At 48.7% G+C, this 22186-nt stretch overlaps 1 protein-coding gene across 6 annotated transcripts in view; it reads left to right on the top strand.

Annotated features, from left to right (window-relative positions):
* The window catches only part of LOC118288021 (C-terminal-binding protein 2), an 89807-nt gene that overhangs the window by 65006 nt on the left and 2615 nt on the right, over positions 1-22186 (top strand). For 5 of the 6 annotated variants that reach the window (XM_035613758.2, XM_035613759.2, XM_035613755.2 and 2 more), the window contains 7 exons: positions 7133-7287; positions 11410-11554; positions 12955-13161; positions 17067-17281; positions 18727-18857; positions 20636-20763; positions 21207-21324. In XM_035613758.2, coding sequence (XP_035469651.1) covers positions 7133-7287; positions 11410-11554; positions 12955-13161; positions 17067-17281; positions 18727-18857; positions 20636-20763; positions 21207-21324 — 1099 coding nt within the window. Of the gene's footprint in view, positions 1-7132; positions 7288-11409; positions 11555-12954; positions 13162-17066; positions 17282-18726; positions 18858-20635; positions 20764-21206; positions 21325-21765; positions 21835-22186 lie in introns of all 6 variants that reach the window. The other variant, XM_035613757.2, reaches the window with a different exon arrangement.

Genomic DNA, 22186 nt, shown 5'->3' with positions numbered 1-22186 from the left:
CAAGGTTGTGAGCTGGGTTTCTTATTCATTCGTTGCCACATGTAAGTGCGTTGACTGCTGTGTCCGTGTCTCCGCGCAACATCTCACAACTTGCGCCACAGCAGGAAGGCTGATTTGCACACGGTTCGCGATGACGTTTGAGATCGTCTTGGTGGAATGTGAATCTGGAATTTGCTCGTCGAATCCGCACTGGAGCGAAAAGCTGATCTTGCTGCAACCTCCTTGAGCACACCTTGGTTTTTCTCGAGCGATTTGCTCCAAGTGGTTTGAGTCAGAACTATTCAATAGATAAGATCATAATAACATGGCTATGATACGCATGATTGTAACTGGGTAAACAAGCCCGCAACTGACAATTTCGCCATCAGCGAAGATTGTTTGTCCCGCCGCAAAATCACCCCGTTGGCTCTGTGAATGTAAGAGTGATGTCAGAGGGGTTTTTTTGTTATTTTTTTCCTATTATTTAGCAAATTATCTTTGGCTGAGCACGGAGGCCAAATTGCAGCACGTTAAGCGGACGTCAGCCAAGTTACGGTTCGGCCTTTGGGCAAGTTACTCTTTCGTTAATTAGCTGCAGCTGATATCATCTCCTGCCAGGCTATGTTTGCCTTTTTCGTCAGAAATTGGCGTTCGGCGGTGATTTACTACGAGAAGCCCGTGAGCTGAACTGCACTGTAGCAGATTCCTCTCTGCTAATAAAAAAAAAAGAAAAAAAAGAGGTGACGATTTGATTTGTGTGCAAATCCGTGTTCTGTTCTGCCGAACTGGGACCTGATCCAACGTGGATCTGGCCGTCGGGAAACGAAAACGCTGTAACGCAATAATGTCCAGGCCACAAGATCGACAGTGTCAAACTCCACGGGCAGCCGCCTCCTGTTTGACCGGCTGCCTGTGAGAACTGTGGCGGTGGAGGAGAGGGGTGGGGTCAGGTCTCGGCACGGTGCCGCTCAAGGTGGCCCGGTAAAAGGCCCTAACTGTTGGCGGTCAGCAGCAGCAGCCCCCACCCGGCCTTGTTGTCAGGAAGCAGCCACCTGCAAACCGCAGCTTGGGGGTTGCTAGGTAACCGGTGGCAGCAGACGATGACACCATAGTGGAGGGCTTGTCTGGTCTCCCATTACCACTTAAGTTACCTCCTCTCTTCTCTTCACGCAATTTTTCTTTTCCTGCTCTTCTGACCACAACAACGCTGCGTGTCGTTCCCCCCCCCCCCCCCCCCCCCCCCCCCCCCCCCCCCCCCCCCCCCCCCCGTTCCCCGTTCCCCTCCGGTCCCTCTCCGGCAACATAACACCAGCAGCAGCAGAGGCCAGCGGTAGGAAGCGAATCCCAGCTCCCTCCACCACATAATGGAAACTCTGGTCTCATCTCCCCGGTGCGCCGCTCGGCTGCGTCCCGCTGCCAGACTCTGACTAAGTGTTGCTGGCTCGGGAAGTGCAGCCTCCAGCCCGGGCCGGGCCGAGTTCGTGTTCCACAAGTATTCGTCTAGAGCGGTGGTTCTCAAACTATAGAGTCACAGCAGGGGGGGGGGGGGGGGGGGGGGGGGGGGGGGGGGGGGGGGACGGATAACCAGGTGAAAAATATGGACTTTTATTAGTCGCTTCATCTGTCATTGTTAATGACAATTTAAAAAAACAATTGTGGCCCGGTGTGAACTTTTTTGAAATGTTCCTCTTCCGACAGGGAGAACGCCAGAGAAAACGTTTGAGAACCACTGTTCTATAGAAAGGATTAGAATTAACATACTGATGACTGAGTAAGATTGAACGAAAAAAGAAGAAAAGGAGACCTAGATTTCCAAATATAATTGTCATGGCAACCCAGTTCTCATTTTTGATGACTTGTGCGTTCTAATTGAGGTGGGAGAGAGAAAAAAACGCTCCGTGCTCCCTGAGCTCACCACCTTTGTACAACTGTGCAGGGACTTGAAACGATATAATATCTATACATTTCTGAGAAAAAAAATTCCAGGTTCATTTTCTTCATCTGGAATTCCACATGGAGGATTTCTTTAGAAACGATACATTTACCGCATTACGAGTACATAGCTGTGAATGTGTGATTCAGGTAGATACAAAGATAGCACTTTGAGATTTGCTTGTCTTGTCATTAGATAAATAATCGTTTTGTGCCGAAAATAATTTATTTCCTATCACTGTAATTATTTGAATTCTACTGTGGATCACCGGTCAGATTAGATAAGCGAGCTTCTCTCTGAGCTCTGGTTGCTTGCGGCAGGGGTTTTTTTTGTCCAAGAGTTGATTTGACATTTTATAAACCGTGCAATTAATTGATCAGCGGCAAAAAAAATTATTCATAGATTAATCGTTGAGTGAGGAGAAAGTGATTTGTTCCAGCCCTAAAGCTGACGGAGTATATCATTACACAGACCCAGCAGGGTGTGTGTACATGTGTGTGTGTACATGTGTGTGTGTGTCTGCGCGCGCGCGCGTGTGTGAGAAAACGTGCACTACATGCATTTATTCTTTTGGCGGGTAAACACACGACAGCAGCTGCCTCCCCTAGTGAAAATGTTCCCATCCCAAATCATCACACACACACACACACACACACACACACACACACTCGGAGCCTGGCAACAGTTTAGCAACAAGCAGAGGAAGCGAGAACACAGAGGAAAGGAAATGAGGGGGATTAATTAATGGAGGAGTGAAATTAAGAGCACTCTGCCTCCTGCGGTTCCTTTCCCTCAAACTGAACATTAGTTGAGATTCCACACACACACACACACACACACACACACACACACTGTATGTGTGTATATGTCCTCCTCGAGTCGTGACTCAGTTTGAATCGGACAGCCAGCAGCTGCTTTAAACCAGGCGGCGGCACAGGGAGCCTGCGGAGAACACGACGGAGCCGCTGAACACCCAGTTTTTGTTCCTGCGTGTCGCCGAGCTTGTGCAGCTCTGTGAAAACAAGAGAGCGGCGAGGTTGTTTGTTTTCTTCTTCTTATCGCAGTGGACGTGAAAGTTTGCAGGTCAAAGAGCCCGTTCCGCTCCATCGCGGCCGGATCCGGTGGGGGAATAAAAGATGCTGTCTGTGGAGATTCTCGTTCATCACAGGGCACAGTTGCCCACAAGGGTGTTTTTTTTTTAACCACAACTTGGTTAGAAGTGAAGAAGCCTCTCGGATGAGAGGTGAAACGTCTTCAAGAGAACTGCTCTCTAGATACATTCAACTAGTGATTCAATAGCCTTTAAATTACCATATTTCAACACGCAGTCGAAACGAGGAGCTGAAATGTCATTTGAATGTCGTGCAGAACTCCAGATCGGAGCTAGTTCCGTTGACTTGTGGATTTGTGCAAAGCTTAAAGTAAATCACTCCCGAGCTGTTATCATCTTGCATCAAGACAGAGAAAAGAACAGTATTAATACCCAGGTAAAGACTTTTCTTTGGCCGTGCATTCTATAGTCTTTAATTTGTCGGACATACACAACACACGAGATGAAATTCTAGATCAATTTTATACAGATCATTTCAAACCGTAGTCACGCACGGGAAGTATCACCACAGAAAAGGACAGTCGTCGCGCCGCTGACTGACGACCCGGTGGTTCTGGTTGAGACCGGTCTGATGTACATGCCCTGTCGCCTCCATGCTTCCCCTCTCCGAACACATCATCTCCTCTCCATCAAAATCAGCAGAGTGAGAAACAATCTGTCACACACACACACACACACACACACATTCCATCTCCGAGAATAAAACACAACCCATAGGTAAGGAAATTGTAGAGAGAGAGAGAGAGAGAGAGAGAGAGAGAGAGAAGGAATGACAGTTGAGGTGAAAGGATGGCAGAGAAAGCGATTACGGTAAAGACAGCCGAGGAATGAAAGAGGAGGCGTGAAAGAATCTTTTTTACGTGAAAACAGAGTTTAGAGGACGGAGGCAACATGGCCGGACAAACGGAGAGCTAGACATCAGCGGAGACGTCAGGAAGATGCAGCGATAAAGGGACTGTATTGAAAACGAGGACATTAAGTGGTACTCCTGGTTGGTGCATAGAGAGAGACACCACGCCGGATGAACCCGGCGCCGCAGACGACGGGGCGAAGTGCGGCGGAGGCAGCGTCGGTGAGCGGGAGATTGAAGGAGTGAGGGACCGAAAGGTCAGAGAGGCGGAGAGAAACCCAGCGGATGATTCACGGAGTTCAGCCTGTCGAGGCTACCTCTGCCTGGGGGGGGGGGGGTTATTCCGCCTGCCAGCCGCCTCCTTCTCCCCGGCCGGCCTCATCCGCAGCTTCCCTCACCTGCAACACCCACTGCTGTGCAGCGTTCGCGGGGCACGAGTAGCTGCCGGCTGGACGAGGCAGGAGAGACGGTGACAGGTGTCCTGGCTCTTACTCTCTGTGAGTCAAAGACGGGACTGCCAAAAAGCCCAAATCCATGATTTCACCTCTTGAATCAAATGACTCTGTGTGATGTGACAGAGGTGGTGCTGACGCCAGTGAACTCGGGCCGTCCTCGGCATTTGATCCTCTTTTAGCTGAATGTTTCGTTTTTTTATGACTCTGCACCATCACCTTCTGCAAATGCACGTAATCCGCTGTGCGACTGGACCTTGAGATTAGTTTCCATTATTGATTAATCAAGCTGATCCTTTTCTATTTTATGGCGGTGAATAAACGGCTTTGTTCTACGACATGTCGAGGCTCATTGACGTGAACCAGTGACGTGGTGGTGAATTTCCAATTATTTTGGCCTCAAATTTTCTGAAGCTGGTCACAGCGAAAGCTTCCTATCGACCGACGACTAATCGATAAACTGCGTTATTTTTCTGATGTTCGATTAATCGGCTCGTCCTTGTGGTCGCGCATGCTCCGACGCCCCTCGCCGCGGTTTGGGCGTTGCGGTCTCGGCCGTCTTTACCAGCTGCCCCCATTAATATTCAACGAGCTGTCAGTTGCAAATGTGGCACAGACAGGCGAGTCGCCACGCATCAACCTTGCCGCCGACATGTCATCCATCATGAACAGGGGGTGTGATGAGTAGGCATGGGAGCAGCGGTGGTGTAGTGGTTGTTTGTGTCGGTGGGCTGTACGGGGGGGGGGGGGGGCTGGCTTTCTCTCTGTCTGTCTGTCAGTCAGTCAGGAAGAGAAGGAACACCTCCTCCGCCCTTTGCAACCGTGAGTGTGAGGAGGGATACGGGTGTTTGCGCCTCTGACCTCAACTCTCGGCGCAGATGCCGGCGGTGCCAAAAATAAAGTGCATTAAAACTGGCAGCCAAAGCCTGTTAAGTGATCACCATGACAACAAGCGGAAGGCACGGGGAGACGACACCTCCGCTCCGATCCTCCTCCTCCTCCCCCCCTGCCCGGAGAGCCTGTGCTGCCGGACTGCTCGCTTTCCGTCAGCCGATCTTTTCTCTGAGTGTCTTCTGTCGTTTTATTTGCTCTCTCTCTCTCCTTTTCATCCTCCTCCTCTTCTTCTCTGATGCGTCTCCCGGGAGCTTTTCAGGCTAACAGGAGGTGTTTAGTCTGTTTTTATGCGCGCTCGTCTTTTTTCTTACATTTTAAATTCACTCTTCTCTGTCTCGCTGTCTCTCTCCCTCCCTCCCCCTCCCACCTGTTTGCCGCCCCCGCTGTGCGCTTCAGTTCCGTTTGTGCAATGGCCACACACACACACACACACACACACACACACAACTTTCTCATCTCGTAATCTCACCTTTATCTGCCCTAATCAGCCTCCTCTGCTGCTGTAATCCCTCGGAGCGTGTCTCTAACGGAGCCCTCCTCCCCTCACCTCGCCTTTCCTTCCCTCCAACCTGCTACTTATCTCGAACCCTGACGTCATCGTAATCCTCGGGATAACTTTTAAGAGTACACGAATGCACACTCACACACACACACACACACACACACCTGCACGCCTCTTGCACATGAGTGAGGTCAGGCTCAGGGATCCAGATAGGGATCTTCGAAGTGAACCAGAGGGGAGAGCGAGTGAACGCGAGATAAGAGAGTGATGTCATGAAATCACAGAGCGACATCCACGGGGGGAAACCTCGGGCGCCTCTTTGGCCTGTGTTGTCAGCTTGGACAGATCCGGAGCTGGCGAGTGCACGTGCAGAGCGCGACCCGTGCGGTGTGAGGCCGATGGCACTCACACTCGGGAAACGTCTGCTCACCCCATCGGCTCCATCCATCCACAAGCCGGTGTCCGAGCTGCACTCCGCTCTAGAAGCGGCATGAATATTGATGCTCCCCACTTGTTAACATTGTATGAAGCAGCACTGGTAATTGTCTGTCTCCTCAAGGTGACGCGTCTGTTTGCGGTCGGATGTGCGAGAAAGGTCAGGCCGCCGGGGAGCCCGGCTCTCCTCGGCTCCCTTCACTTCCAAGTGAGGAAAGTGGCGCCGGGGAAGAGGGAGCGAGAGCTGCGCGGAGACGAAAACCAGAATTGCACACACGCACTTTGGTGAAGTGCACTGAAGTGCAGATGTGATTTGGCCGCGGGTTTGTTTTAGGGCTCGTAGCGTTCCGTCGCTCACGCTCTCCATTTCAGTGATACATGGCTCTTCTCAGGCACGGCGGTGCAGTGAAACACTTTTTTCCCCCCTCCCGACTCCACAGCTGCCGGTCCCACTCGGAGTGGGGGCGAATGTAGGATCCTCTCCTTGGAACTGAGAAATCTGAGTGTGTGTGTGTGTGTGTGTGATGTGAGTGTTTTGGGGGCCAGGAGGCGGAGAGGATTCCTGTAAGTGAGGCGGTGGTCTAATCCAGTCTTGAGTAGGCGCATTGATTTATTGAGCAACACTTGTTAGCTGCGAGAATTCCCCGCTTCACCTTGCCCTAATCAGAGCGTGTGCACACACACAAGCACACGTCGTACAGGAACACCCACGCGATAGATAGTTATCTTTTTTCTTTGTCGAGAGAGCAGTGATGAATTGACTCCAGCTGCTGGAAAAAAAAAGCGCCATTTGATGATTGTTTCACTGTAAAAAACGCTTCAAACGAGGCCGGTTCACGCAAATGTCTGAAAGCGGGGATGACTTTGGAGATCTGTGTGCCAGACGTTGGTGATAACCACCTCCGGAATCTCTGACGATCGGGACAAAATATTCTCTTGCGTCTAAAATATTCCTTCCTCCATTTCTTCTCTCCAGGTATTCGGCCCCAAATCATGAACGGGCCAATGCATCCACGCCCCCTGGTGGCGCTGCTGGACGGGCGTGACTGCACCGTGGAGATGCCCATCCTGAAAGACTTGGCAACCGTCGCCTTCTGTGACGCCCAGTCCACACAGGAGATACACGAGAAGGTAGAGAACACACAATATCTCACACACACACACACACACACACACACACACACTGCACTTCAAAACAAGCAGAAAGTTGGAACCTGCCACTCACTCACTCACATCCGCCTCTTTCTATTCCCCATCACAGCGCTGATATGTGAAGTGTGTCATACCTGCCCCATATGCACTTGCCAGTTAAAATATCGTGGCTTCATTATGATTTCATGTCACTTTGTGGCACAAAAGCGTTGGTGCCTGTGTCAGTGCCATTGTTCTAATGGAGAGTCTTGTATGGCGCGGATGCCGTGTAATTACATTGGCTTGTCGAGGCTCTTTATTGCTTTATATGCCGCGCCGTGGCTGCAAAACAATATGCATGGCCACAGAGATGTGTATCACCCAAGTGCTATCTCTCCATCTGCAGACGGAGTGAGAGCCGCAACATCTCTCTTCTCGCTTGTTTTTATGAAAATGGGACATATTAAAAATGAAGCATTTGCATAGAGATCAATTCAATCAAAGACCTTGGGGCGGTGAGAGGAGACGGGGGGGAAGCTTTTTGTTTGTTTTAACGCCGCCTTATCAGGAAAAACATGATTGTAATGTTCACCTCGCCAGCATATTCAGCAGTTCACAGTAATAACTTGCTGCCTAGATACCCAGAGGGCGATGTCGATTGAAAATGTCCAATCTCTTCTTTTTCCGCGGCGGGGATGCGGGGATGCGCCGCTGATGACTCCCTGGTAGTTCAATGTGATGTTGTAGGAGGCGGACAGCAGCTGCCACCCTCAGCTACACAATACAGAAACTCATAATAAAGGCAGGTCAAGGGTGGAATATGAAAGCGGCCCGAGGTTATGTCAGGTCCTCCACCCTCTAATCTCCTACTTCTCTGGGTGAAAGGCGAATACTGATCGAGACGGAGTCGCAATACCACTTTCAGCCGGCACCAAATCCTGCACCTGCGCTCCGACATCCTCATCCGAGGTCGATGATCCCTAGTCGTCGAGCCTCGTGGTCACATGTGGCTTGTGGAAGTTGGACGATGGCCCAAATGGCAGAGTGTCAACATTGGCTTAACACACTGTACACTGCACTGACGCCGTTCATCCAATTGTGGTGTTGAGCTTCAGGGCCGCGACTAATGATCACGTAAGCAAATGATCCGTCGGGATTTTGGTTCAATTCATCGAGTTTATCAAAGTTACGTCGCTCGTTTTTGTCCAACTTACAAACCAAAAAACCCAAAGATATTCACTTTACTGTGATATAACTGAGAATAGAATAGCAGCACATTTTGCACATTTGAAAAGCTGAAACTAGTAAATGTGTCTGTCTTTCTAAGCCACATACTATTATTCTGTTATAGATTGTTGTAGATTAGTGAGATATCGTTTCCGTTATTCTATTCAAAGTTAACTGGCTGCTAGTGGGACTGAAAATTAGCTGGTTCGATTCTCTGAACCGGCAGGAAAAAAGATGGCGAGATCAAATTCCCCTGTAGGTTCTTCTCCTTCCTTTCCTTTTCTTCCTCTACTTATTCTACCACTTTTACTTCTTCTTCTTCTGCCTCTTCTTCTAACAGTTCCTCTTCTATGTCATCTTGTTCTACGTCTTCCTCTTCTTCTTCTTCCATGTCTTGTTCCACTTCTTTAACTTCTTCCACTTCTTCTTCTTCATCCACTTCTTCTTCAGCTTCTTCCAATTCTTTCTCTTTCTCCTCTTAGTCTAGTTGTAGCTTCTTTACTGCGCTGACGCGCGAGTGCTATCATCTTCTCATTTAAGTCTCGGCAAGAAAGTAAATATTGGTTTTGTTCTCAAAATGTCAAACTGTTCTTTCAAGTCCATATTCACTGAAGTGTAGACTTGTTGTTTTTTTCATTGTTTAATCTTTACTCTGTCATATTAGCCTCATTCGTTCATTCATTTTTCACGGCCTTCACCCGTTATTGCACATTTCTGCTTCACTGCCAAAGTGGATTTAAAAGTAGTATTTAACAAAGGATCAGAGCTTTCTCTTTGTAACTTATTCCATGTTATTGTGCAATTCTTTTCCTATTTTTTGGGTATTGTTCTGTGCTGAAAAAGCCACATTTCTGATCCTCGCTGCCAGGTGGAGAAAGTCTGTTCTCTGTGTTACAACCAGCCCCCCCCCCCCAATACGTCCCCACTGCTCACTAGTGGGATGATTTCATAGCCATAAAATCTCTCCCCAGCAAGCCACAGAGTCAAACCCACACAAAGTGTAGTGTCCAGAAACGTGTACCACCGAGTTGTAACTCCTTCTGCAGCAGTATATCGTCTCTCTCGCTCTCACGCTCACCCAGGCCGAAAGGGGAGGTCTCGCTGCCAAGCCCGCACGTCATCAGAAATGTTGGAAATGATAAAAAGCAGTAAGGCTTTGGTTACAGCGGAGAGAAGGGGGGAGGGGGTTAGGTCAGAGTTTCCATTAAAGCATACTGCAATCAGACGATTGACTTAAAGACTCACTGGACCTTCAGACTTATACAGTGTGTGTGTGTGTGTGTGTGTGTGTGTGTGTGTGTGTGTGTGTGCGTGTGTGTCTGTGTCTGTGTGCGTGTGTGTCTGTGTGTGTGTGTGTGTCAGTGTGCGTGCGTCGTGGCTGGATGCGCCTACGCATGTTTGTGTTAACCTTGAACTAGTGTGGAAGGCCCGGGCCGGGACACGGCTCCAATAAAAGCTGCATGGAAATTCCGAACTAATCTGCTAATCACAGGGAGAGCTAATGCAGTTTGGCTGGAGGTGAACGCAGAGCGGTGATTTAGGTGCTGACGGGAGCCGGCGGTGGTTTAGATCCACGTCAGATTGAATCGCAGGCCCCGGTCACCTTGTCCGTGTCAAGTGGGCCGAGGAGCAGTTTTTTCACAGCGACGGCCCCGTCGAGGTGACGGAATTCACGGGCGGTTTGTTTGTGTTTTCCTGCCCCGAGGCGACGGTTTTCACTCGAGGACATGTTGAGATTTTCCGACGCCACACCGACGGTTTTTGTGCGTCGGCTGTTTGCGTGCAGGAAAAATCTTCTCACACGCTTCGTTTGAGTTTGAGTGGCAAGTTAGATCACGGGCTGATGAAGAAGAGATTTCATTTTGCTCAGTGCAGCACCAGGTACAACAGCGCCACCGCCTGGTTACTGTAAATTGCGATGCGTTATGTTCGTCGCGTGTATTACTTGATTTAGGATTAATAAAGCGGCGTAGTCCGCGTCCACCTCTGCCCGAACATGGTGGTTTGATTATATGAGTTGAGTTTTAAACAGAGGACATTATGGTGTTGGTGATATCAGTGGGAAAGTACTAGGATCCCACATAGGACTCAGAAAGTCGTAGTCACTGAAGCTGAGTCTATGTTTAGACATTTAGACATGTTGCACTACATGCACGACACCATCTGTTCATAAACCCTTTCAATAGAGGAAGAAATCACTCCCGGGAGCGACAAATAGGAGAGACAGGATGTGGAATTGGAGGGATTCGTAAATCAGCTCATGTACTGCTCAAATGAATTTGTTTGGCTGTTTTTTTTTTGTTTGTTCTCCTTCGTCACTCGATATACGTTTTAGTGTCCGGTGTAAGTGGCTCAAAAGGTCATCAAGAGTTCAACAAAATAGGTCTTTGACCCACCACATGCTGTCATCACACCTTAAGGTTGATCCCGCCCCTGACCTCTCTGTGTGCGCAGCCAATTGTTAAAGATCTGACCCTTGTCCGTACGCAGCCTCGGGGTCTGAGTGCAATTGTGATGACCACGCAAGAGCGCCCCCCCCCCAACCCCAACCCCCCTCTGACACAATGTAATGACTTGTTTCCACTTCCAGCTCTGGTCTGCGAAAGGACACTTTGTGTGTCAGTGCTTCTGGTGACCATGTGATGATTGGTCACCCCCCATCTGAAACTTTTGATTAAGTGTCCCAAGTCATGCCAGACATGTGATTTTCATGGCTCCTCTTGAAGGAATGTGATCTTGTGATTGTCATGGGTTATTATGAGCACAAATGGGCCGGTATGGCCATGTACCTTTAGTCATGTATGAATAAATGGAGGGAAAAAATTACCAAGGAGAGAAAGACGGATTAATGAATATAAAACTGTCAATTAAAGAAAACCAAAATTGTGTCTGCAGGTGTTGAATGAGGCGGTGGGAGCCATGATGTACCACACCATCACCCTGACCAGAGAGGATCTGGAGAAGTTCAAAGCTCTGCGCATCATCATCCGCATCGGCAGCGGCTACGACAACATCGACATCAAGGCTGCTGGAGATCTGGGTACGAATGAAAACAGCCCCCGCTTTAGTGCATAGTATTAGAGAAGAATGTCTAGTGATGTGATCTGATAGATCAATGGTTTTTACATTATGGGAATTTTTTTTATCTGTGTCTGCTTACAGTATTTGCTTTTTGGATCGGTAGTTTGTCTGATAATCACGTTTGACACCTCGAGTGCCAGCGAGGGGGCCGCTGCCTTCTGAGGTCAAAAAGCAGATCACACAGTAGAACCGCGATTTTTCTCGCCGAAAGGCAGCGACGCTTTGAAGGTTGTTTGCCGCTTCTTCATTTTCCTACTTTTATGGATTCTAAGGGCGGTACCGAAGGCTGAATTAAAGAGTCAGATGAATGGCGGACATCCCACTGTGCGCCCGAATGTTCAAAGAGGCAGAACAGAGAGAGAGGAGAGTTCAGTCCTCCGTCTGAACCGCCCCCCGCGCTCCTATCTGTCTGCCGGCTGGTGGCTCAAACAGGCCGTACAGTTGACAAAGCTGCCATTTCCCTGCCAGTACGAGATACCGTGTCCTAACTGCCGCCCACTCACCGAAGGCGCGCTGCCTCGCAACGCAGGAGTCAAAAAGCTATCGCGCCTGGAGAAGGCGGCGCTGATATGACGGCGGAGAAAGCAAAGGGGGCCATTGATCGAGCGAGCTCTGGCTATTTTCTCTTTTTTTATTTCCTTTCTGCTGTCCAGACTCCACTGTGCTGTTACTGCGAGATACAGAATGAGGATGAGGACGTCAGAGCAGAGGGAGGGTAGCCGGAATGCTTAATTTTAGCAGAAATAAATTAAAATAATAATTAAAAAAACCTACCTTTGTGTTGTGGAAGATATGAAAGGTAATAGGACAGGGTCCGGGGCTTTGAATTCCCTGAATGCAACACAATTATGAGCAAATGTACCGAAGGAGAAGTGTCTTAAACTTCACGTACTGTGAAGACCCTGCCATAATTAAATATACCTTATCTTAACTTTTAGTGGGATTATATTATGATGATGTGATCACATTATTATTGTTTTTGTTACTCAAACGAGTGATTCCAGGCAAACTGTAATGGGCTTTGAAAGCTTTTTGTTTTTTCCTGCGCGCTGCGACTCTCGTCAGGCGAAGGTCCCCCGGAGCACCGCTCAATTTAATTTGATGATTTCACTGTATATGTATTTTTGCATTTATTCATTTGCCACATGGTGATACATATTGGCAGAATGGGCCGAATGACAAACCAAAATTCGGCCCAATTACCAACATTTGCAATTTCTTACACTTTAAATTAATTTGATCTTATCTCGGTTTTTGAATGAGTGTAATTAAAACCGACCAAAAGAAATGATCCCCCTAATTAAAATGATGATATTGATATTTTCTCCACCTACAATCATTTTCACATTCTCTCTTCAGGAATCGCAGTGTGCAACATTCCCTCGGCGGCGGTGGAGGAGACGGCGGACTCCACCCTGTGCCACGTCCTCAACCTCTACCGGCGGAACACCTGGCTCTACCAGGCTCTCCGGGAGGGCACGCGGGTCCAGAGCGTGGAGCAGATTCGCGAGGTGGCGTCCGGCGCCGCCCGCATCCGTGGCGAAACCCTCGGCCTCATCGGCTTCGGTGAGTAAAACATTTTACACCGTCACATGCTCCTCCTTCAAGCTTCTTTCTCTGGACTGTGAACTCTTCCCTTCTTACCGTAACTCTTATTTTTGCCTCCTTGTTATTCTTTCCCGCCCCCTCGCCGTGCCTCCCCCCTCCCTTTTTTATATCCTCCCCCCGCTCAGTGTGCCTTCTGCTTTCCTGTCCTGATAAGGTTATTTTTCTCCCTCTGCCCGTCCCACAGATTATCTCAAGGTTGTCTGTTTCACCTCCCTCCGGGCTCACTTCCTTTTTCTCTCTCTCTGCCACACTGTTCTCTCATCCCTCGGCTCTAACGCTCGCCATTTATACCGCCGCTATTGGCTCTTCTTCTTGTTTTTGACTTTTCTTCCATGTCACTGTGATCCCTCGACATCTCGCCCTGCCTGTTCAGGCCCCTCGTGGTAGCCTGGATTCTGCCTGTGTGTGTGTGTGTGTGTGTGTGTGTGTGTGTGTGTGTGTGTGTGTGTGTGTGTGTGTGTGTGTGTGTGTGTGTGTGTGTGTGTGTGTGTGTGTGTGTGTGTGTGTGTGTGTGTGTGTGTGTGTGTGTGTGTGTGTGTGTGTGTGTGTGTTTCCCCCTCCTGCACGTATTTTACTGCTGATTGTGTGTGTGTGTGTGTTTGCGCGTCATTCTGTCTCAACATCACTGGGCTGACAGATACTCTGTTCGGTTCAAAAACCCTTTCCAGAGTGCCACCTTATCTGTGTCCACACACAGCGCCCCCCCCGCCTCCCCCAACACACAAACACACAACCTTCTCCCCCCTACAGGTCCCAGACATCTGCCTAGATTTACTGTGCAGTGGGTCCTGGCGTAGAAAATGCCCCCCCGCCAATCTCCCTTCTTTCTTTTTTTCTTTCTCACCCCATTCTCCCACCTCCGTCCCCTCCCCTCCTCTCCTCTACTGGTCTTTTTGGCTCCAGCCTTCTCCAGCACAATGTCCACTGCCAGCGGGAGGCCGAGGAGAGCGAAGGCCTCCTGGCGTTTGTTTGCAGGACTCTGCTCACGCAGCCAGCTGCACAACTCTGCCGGCTGCAAATACACAGACTGGAAGGAAGAAAGACAAAAAAACCTCTGGCTCTGGGGCGACAATAGACACTCAGAGTACCGTCCATCCTTCTAGGCGTCCACACTCTCAGAAAACAATCATGGGCTCGCTGACAAATTCATTGGACATTTCTCGTTTTAGATGTTCTAGATTTACACCCCAGAAAAACGGGACCGTCGATGGATCTGAGCTTCAGAAATAAGAATAAGTTGAAGCTTTGAAAACAATCACAGATGGGGAATATTGACATGCATCTCACGGTCTTGGGAACAATTTCAGCCAAGAGGAGCCAACTTTTCTGTCTCTAATTGGCAGCTTTGAAGGAGGAGTCCTACTTGTGATGAAAACCGCTTAAAGCTGCCGTAATGAATATCACATATTAACAATTGATAGAATGACTGTGTGTAAACACAAAAAGGGATGATTATGACCTGACTTTGCATTTCTCCTCAGAGCCATTTTAGTTCCTTTCAACTCCTTATTTTGTTTTTTTCCGGCAAAAGCCTCCGGCTCTCGGGGTCACTGCCTTTTGGTCCAGCATCCTTTACAGATGCAGCAGGCAGCTGTTTGCAGCGGAAAAACAACCCGGCGTGCTCTGAACGCTGCCCAGCACTTAACGAGAGAACAGACCAAGGTCACGAGTAGCCGGTGAACGTAGAGAATATTTAACAGCTTAAAGAGCCAGTTATCTCCTGCAGCAGTCGCCATTAAACGAGAGGGGGGAAAAAAGGTAAAAGGGCAAGTGAATAATCTTCAACTGAATATGCCAATATCAACATTAACTTAACAGATGAGATGTTGTATTTATAATTGGTTTCTGTTGCCCCCAAATGGCAAAATTATATATCAGTTACATTTTTTGGTTTATGATAGTTAAGGTTAATGAGAGGATATAATAACTAATGAAATAACTTACTATATTTAGTTAATCTTGCTAAACCTGTTGAAGTTAATGAAGAAAACACTAGAAAGAAGAAAAGTGAACACAAAACAACACAAGTAGTAAAACACAGTGATATCTAAGAAGTAACGGGCACGGTACTTTTGTGATTCAAGTTGACATAAGTTGTTTTATGCATATTTATAGTCATGTCTATAAACAATAGAAAATAAATATCTCTGACTGCAGCCATATCGGTGTTCACCATCATTAGTTACACAGACATGATTTTGTCTGTTGTGCAGAACTGCACAGCTGCAAAAGACCTCATCCAATATATATTTTTTTATAAAAAGCGTTCGCCAAAGGAAAAGGCTTCATTCTTTCCCTCCATGTCGGCCTTGACCAATCGGCGTCACGTCTCCACCAGGGTCGGACTGCGGCAGCCCTCTCGTCGTCCTCGCCCTTTGACTGTGAGATAAATGAGCAGCTCGAGAGCAGAGGTCTACCGCGGAGACTTGTGAGAGAGTTGTGCTGAGATGAAAACGCTCAGATTAACCTGAAGCCCCTGGTTACAGTAAACACTCGCTGTCGGTGGCATTGATTAGTGCAGGGAGGGACGGATGGAGCGAGGCTCGGAAATTCAAAATGGGACTCCGGTATCTCAGGTATCATATTAAAGAAAAATACTACCATAACCTTTTAGAGCAGTTTCTATCAATTGGAGATATTTTCCAAACACCCCAAAATACCAACTGAAACCGATTTTCACTGTAATCCCCTGAAAATCAAAAGGGATACAATTCCTCCCCTAAGCCGCCACTTTGCACCAATTTTCCAGCAATCGCGCAGGCAGAAAATCGTTGAAGAAGAAGCTGAGATGTCAATTTTTTTGCGACATCCCACCGCCGGCCGCTTCGGTAAATCAGATTGTACTGCAGCCGTAGGACAACCTGGTGGGTTTCAAACTGACTGGAAACACTCATTGCCCCCGCCCGCAGTCGTCGGAATTGACTCGTTCAACCTGCACTCATCACCACCAGCGGTTTGAATACGGCGAGCTCATGCCCGTGCCCTGTGTGGTGTCGAAGGGTATCCTGGGAAATATGTAGAGGGGGGAAAAAAGGTAACTGAGGTGAAAGCACACAGGGCTGGACGCACACACACCGAAAATAACAAAAGGTCATGAAGATAACACGCCGGGAAAATTACAAAGTCTTGGTTACAAAGCCTAAGAGCAGGACATAATGCTCCATCACAAAGAGAGGACCTTTGGAGTGTTGAGGATCTTATCGATCGCCTGTTCACCAGCAACAGCATGCGACTCTCCATAACTCACTCTGTCTCTCTCAGCAGAGCGACACTCGGGCCGCCCACGAAACGAACGCGCGCGAGAGAGACGCAGCGTCTCACCGCCTCAAGTTAGCTCGCGTCGTTCTTCTTCTGCAGGAGTTTTTAAAGGATGTTGAATTCAAGTCAGTTCATTTTGCTATTTCATGATCGTCGGGTATTCAACGGGCATGACGTTATGTGCTTGTGGTCCTCATTGTGATGCGTTCACGTACCCTGCCTTTCATAGGTGATCCCTAGATTAGGGATTCTTAAAGACGACACCCATCTCCAGACGACGTTGCTTCCAAAACGCCTCGACCGATCAGATTAAACACATTTTTAACTCTTGATTGAACACGCGTGTATTGTTCAACTGTAGGACAAATATTCCGTCCCTGTTCACCTGTCACCCTTACATCTTGGCAGGGAAGTCATTTGTCTTGTTGTGTGTGACACAAGTTGCGGAGAACATGGCCCAGAACCCATTTTTCTTCTTTTTTATAGAAAAGCATCTGTGCTCTTTGACTGTGCACATAAATAAACACCATCTGCTTCCTTGTGTGTGTGCGTGTGCGTGTGTGTGTGTGTGTGTGTGTGCGTGCGCGCGTGTCCGTCCACTTCAGGTCGCTCGGGCCAGGCGGTGGCGGTGCGGGCCAAGGTGTTCGGCTTCAACGTCATCTTCTACGACCCCTACCTGCAGGACGGCCTGGAGCGCTCGCTGGGCGTCCAGCGCGTCTACACGCTGCAGGACCTGCTCTACCAGAGCGACTGCGTCTCCCTACACTGCAACCTGAACGAGCACAACCACCACCTCATCAACGACTTCACCATCAAACAGGTGCATTAGTGAACCACACACACACACACACACACACACACACACACACACACATGCAGAGGTGTCAGCCAGATGCAGCTGAACATCCCACACAGCAGCTGTGACCTGACCCGGGCTTAATGCAGTGCTATCTCGCAGGTAGACAAGCAGAGCTGCCGGTGTATTATTACTCCGTCAGCCTGGAGGCTGTCCCAAAGAGAATTACAGTCTGCGTATGGATGAGGAGAGAGGATAGAGAACGCGCGGCGAGGAAGCGGCGGCAGCAGCCTTTCCTGCCTGCCTGCACATTCCCTGCTCTTTATCTTAAGCTCCAACCAAAGCTTGGACACAAATTCATTCCTTTGCTCTGTCAAATGCAATTAGCGCCAGCCCGTGGCTACAGCAAATATATCGACTCGGCTGCACAGCGGGGGGCTGCGAGCGCCGAGGGGGAGAGAAAGCGCTGTTTTCTCTCGAGTCAATATCTGCGCTCGGAGGGGGCCGCCGCCTGCGGCGACACCTGCAGGCCAGCGAAGGAACTGCACAGGCTGGAGATGCCATCTCCTCCCCTGTTCCTTTTCGCCGCTCGCCGTTATCGGCCTTGTCACCAGCCCCCCCCCCCCCCGTGCGCCGCGTCTCTCTTTTTGAGTTCTTGGGAGTTACAGTGGGTGAGGGGTAAGAGCCTAACCTAGTTAACTCCATTGTTGTTGTTTTTTAGTTTTTGCCTGATATTCTCCAGCTGCCTCTTCAGTGCTGCAATGAAAGAAGTGTCCTCACCCAAAATTCTTGGCAGTCCCTCTCAGCCCCTACAGTGGAAATGTGTGTGTGTGTGTGTGTGTGTGTGTGTGTGTGTGTTTGTGTGTGTGTCAAAACCACCAAGGCCTAGTAAAAGACTGCCTGCCAGCGCAAAGGCTTTTTATGCCCCTGGATTTCAGCTTTTGTCAAGATTAAGGGATTACTTTCTTCTGAGCATATTCATTAGATTTTTTTTTCCCTTCCCTTCCTCCCTCTTACACTTTTTTGTTGTGCCTTTTTTTTTTTCTCTCTCTTCCCAAAAGCAGCAAAGCGGCGGTGGCGTCGCCGCCTCATCTTTCAGCTCATCCCTCTTCCTTCATTTCATCTCTTTTCTGTTCAGGGTAGACTGTTGTTCTTTCCCACATCTGACGGTATTTCTCCCGGCTGCTGCCTGTCACCGACGTCTTTCAGGTGTCGGGGGGAGAAAAAGAGAAACGGTGACATCTTTGTCGCGTCTGTTTCTTTCTCTGTGTTGTATGTTTTAAGAGCCTAAATTGCAGACATTCAACCCAGAGTGATCTTTTGCCTTCAATCACACAGATTAATCTGACAGATAGATGCTCAAGAAAACACACACACACACACACACACGTCTGATCTTTTATCTGTAAATGAATGGCGAAATCTCTGTTCTCATGCGTGTTTGTGTTCACGTGTCCCGTGCCCCACAGATGCGTCAGGGTGCGTTCCTGGTGAACACCGCGCGAGGTGGTCTGGTGGACGAGAAAGCCTTGGCCCAGGCGCTGAAGGAGGGCAGGATACGTGGAGCCGCGTTGGACGTCCATGAGACGGAGCCCTTCAGGTAAGTGGACACACACACACACACACACACACACACACACACACACAAAAAACATTATCTCAGAGCCAGACAGATGAGCTCTTCAGTTAGAGAGACACGCACAAGGAAAACAGACGGCTGTGCGGGAAGAAGAAGAAAGCGACAAATTGCAAACGGACAAAGGCGGAGAAACCTAAACAGCTGAGGAGACGCAGTGTGACAGGCAGAGACAGTTTCAGACACGATGAGTCAAAGATGGCTGCTGCCGCTCTTCTGAGACGCTCCTTCAGGGCCCGGCAGTTAATGGAACTCAGGAGACGGAGAGCTCACTTTACTCCCGTCTGCTGGCGGATGCTTGAATGTGCTGAGGCGCATTTCTCCTTCGATTCCTTTACGTGTCCGAGAGCAGAGTCGCCCTCGGTCGGAACACTTCTCAAAATGTGGTAAATGTTTGCTGGAAAATGTTGCGGTTGAAATGTTGTCGTTTACAAATCGGCGATGCACATTTCACGCTTAAGTTATTATCACATTAGTATTTATGCTGTAGATTATAGCCCATAACAAGCCAAAGAGCATCCTACTGTACAACGTTTTCATTTACATTATTGGATATTTATCCTTTTAACACAGACAGAGGATATAAGATAAGAAGTAAGGTGAGATGTACCTTTGTTGATCCCCCGCAGGGTAAATTCAAATTTGAGTTTATCAGCACAAAGGAAAATGTAATAAGAAATAAAATATGAAAAGAAAACAGAATCTAGGGTAAATATGATGAAATAGAAATACTATATATAATAAAAAATACGGAGCAATGTAGATGTTATAGATGGTTTTTGATCAATTAAAAGTTTTTACAATTTTTGGCAAATTTACTTCCAACTTCCGAGAACAGTCAAGTCTCCAAAATTCTGAATACTCCCGGCAACAATTTCTAATTCCCAGCCCTGCGATCAGCAGAGGTCAAACAGTCCGACGCGCCTCTCGGTTCTCCACCTTTTATAACGGGCGGGTTCCCCCGTCTCCGAGGGGAACAGGCGTCGATGTGTCGCCCACACGCATCAGCGGGCAGTCGGAGGGGGTTTGGAGGCTGCTCGTTTCTGGCCGGCTGCTCAGCTGACTGGCCGCTCGAAAGAGACGCGAACTCGGAGCCGGACTCGCGCTCCGCTGACCCCGATGTTTCAACAGGGGGGATCGCTTTGTAACTTTGGTCCCTCCGGCGCGACACAACACTGATTGAGGGCGCTGCTGAAGCATTACAGACACACACACACACATATAAATATATATATATATATATATATACCAGACGAGGTGTTGCAGGGAGAGAGGAGGAGGAGGAGGATAATCTATTCCTGAACGCCACATGAGAGAGAGGACGTTTTGGAGGAAAATGAAGAAAATGGTGGCATTGTTGAAAAATAGGATCTGACATTTTCTCCTGGGCTTTGTGGCTGCGACGAAAATGAATAATATCAATTTATACCCAAAGAAACTCAGCGACTTATGGACATGCAAAAACTCCAATTAAAAAAATTACAGAAGTGACTCTTCAACATCTCCGAAACCGCTCTGACCTCGCCATCATGTGAGCGTTTGTTATTTAAATTAGTTTTTTAACATTGTCCTCATTTATTTCTGTGTGTGTGTGTGTGTGTGTGTGTGTGTGTGTGTGTGTGTGTGTGTGTGTGTGTGTGTGTGTGTGTGTGTGTGTGTGTGTGTGTGTGTGTGTGTGTGTGTGTGTGTGTGTGTGTGTGTGTGTGTGTGTGTGTGTGTGTGTGTGTGTTTGCATGCTGCAGTTTTGCCCAGGGCCCGCTGAAAGACGCCCCCAACCTGATCTGCACGCCGCACACAGCCTGGTACAGCGAGCAGGCCTCTCTGGAGATGAGAGAGGCGGCCGCCACCGAGATCCGACGAGCCATCACCGGTACGCAGTCGCTCTCTTCTTCTCTCCTACAACCCACCCCCACCCCCTCCCCTCATGCCTCAACCTCAGTGTACGAGGTGACCTGTTGCACGTCTTTCTTTTGCCAGATGTCACATCTCCACTTCAGTAGGCCCTGGGCAGCCTTTATGAAATCCGGACGTCTTAATAGATATCATCATTAGCGTCCCAGAGCAGAGCAGAGCAGAGCCCGGGGAGGCGGAGCCTCTCAGAAAACATCCAGATTGTTAAATGATCCTAGTTTGCATTTTGTGAATCCAGGAAGGATATGTTTGTCAGTCTGAACTCATCTACACGCCGCCGTCGTCTGGTCTCCCCCTCGTCCTCTTCTGACAAGTTATGGTGTTTTATAGTGTGTGTGTGTGTGTGCGCGTGCGCGTGCGCGTGTGTCTCTGCTTTTATAACTCTTTGTGTTTTGGTGACAGGCCGCATCCCCGACAGCCTAAGAAACTGCGTCAACAAGGAGTTCTTCGTCACCTCGGCACCGTGGGCAGTTATGGATCAACCAGGGGTTCACCCCGAGCTCAACGGCGCCGCCTACAGGTAGTAGCTCCTCTTCCTGTTTCGAAAAAAATATTCTCAGTCAGTTGCTTATTGATTGTTGACCTATGTATATATATTTTTTGACCCATGTAGCTGCTTTGATTTAAATTAAAGGAGTAGCAGGTCATTAACTGGACTCGATGAGAGAACTGTTTGATAAATTATTTATACTGCGGCAATTATTAATTTTCCTTCTTGCTATGTTAACTAAATAAATCTTAAAAATGCCCCTTTCCCCCTAATCTTCTCCTGGCTATTGATGTTTTATATCATTTAGATGAATCACTGGAGTCACCACTCTGCTCCAGATCCTAGCCCCACCACCTCTCACTAACTGCCCCCCTCCCCTCCCTGTAGTTGTCATTGTCCACCATGTCGCCCCCCTTTCTGGGCCCATTCCTGATCTCAGCATGTCCACCTCCATGTGCTTCTCTCACACAGCCAAGTGAACCTTGCGGCTGTAACAACCGGCATCCCCCAAGACAAAATTAATGCCTAGATCAGGAGCAGGTAAATACGAACATCCGGGCCGACAGCCTCTTTCTCTGTAAGGTCCCGGATAAGACCCTCTCCCCTGAAGGTCGCCTGTTGTGTGTCCCCCCCCCCCCTCCCAGCACTCACCTGTTTGACTGAGCACAGAGTAGAGATGGATGGAAGCGAATGTTGAATGTCCCAGTGAGCATGACACGAGGCCATTCACAAGCAGTTTTATGGATGGAGTCACGTTTCCTGGTTTCTCTCTTATGGGATTTTGGATTAAACGTCTCTGAACTGTATCGTTCTTTTCCTCTATGGTTGAAGTGTGTGGGTTTGTTTTTTCCCCAGAATACTCTAATGTTATGGCTCTTTTCCAACCAAAATC

Source organism: Scophthalmus maximus, chromosome 16, assembly GCF_022379125.1.
Source record: "Scophthalmus maximus strain ysfricsl-2021 chromosome 16, ASM2237912v1, whole genome shotgun sequence".
Classification (NCBI taxonomy): Eukaryota; Metazoa; Chordata; class Actinopteri; order Pleuronectiformes; family Scophthalmidae; genus Scophthalmus; species Scophthalmus maximus.
The sequence above is the reverse complement of the archived record's forward strand: the minus strand, read 5'-3'. Positions and strand labels throughout refer to the sequence as shown.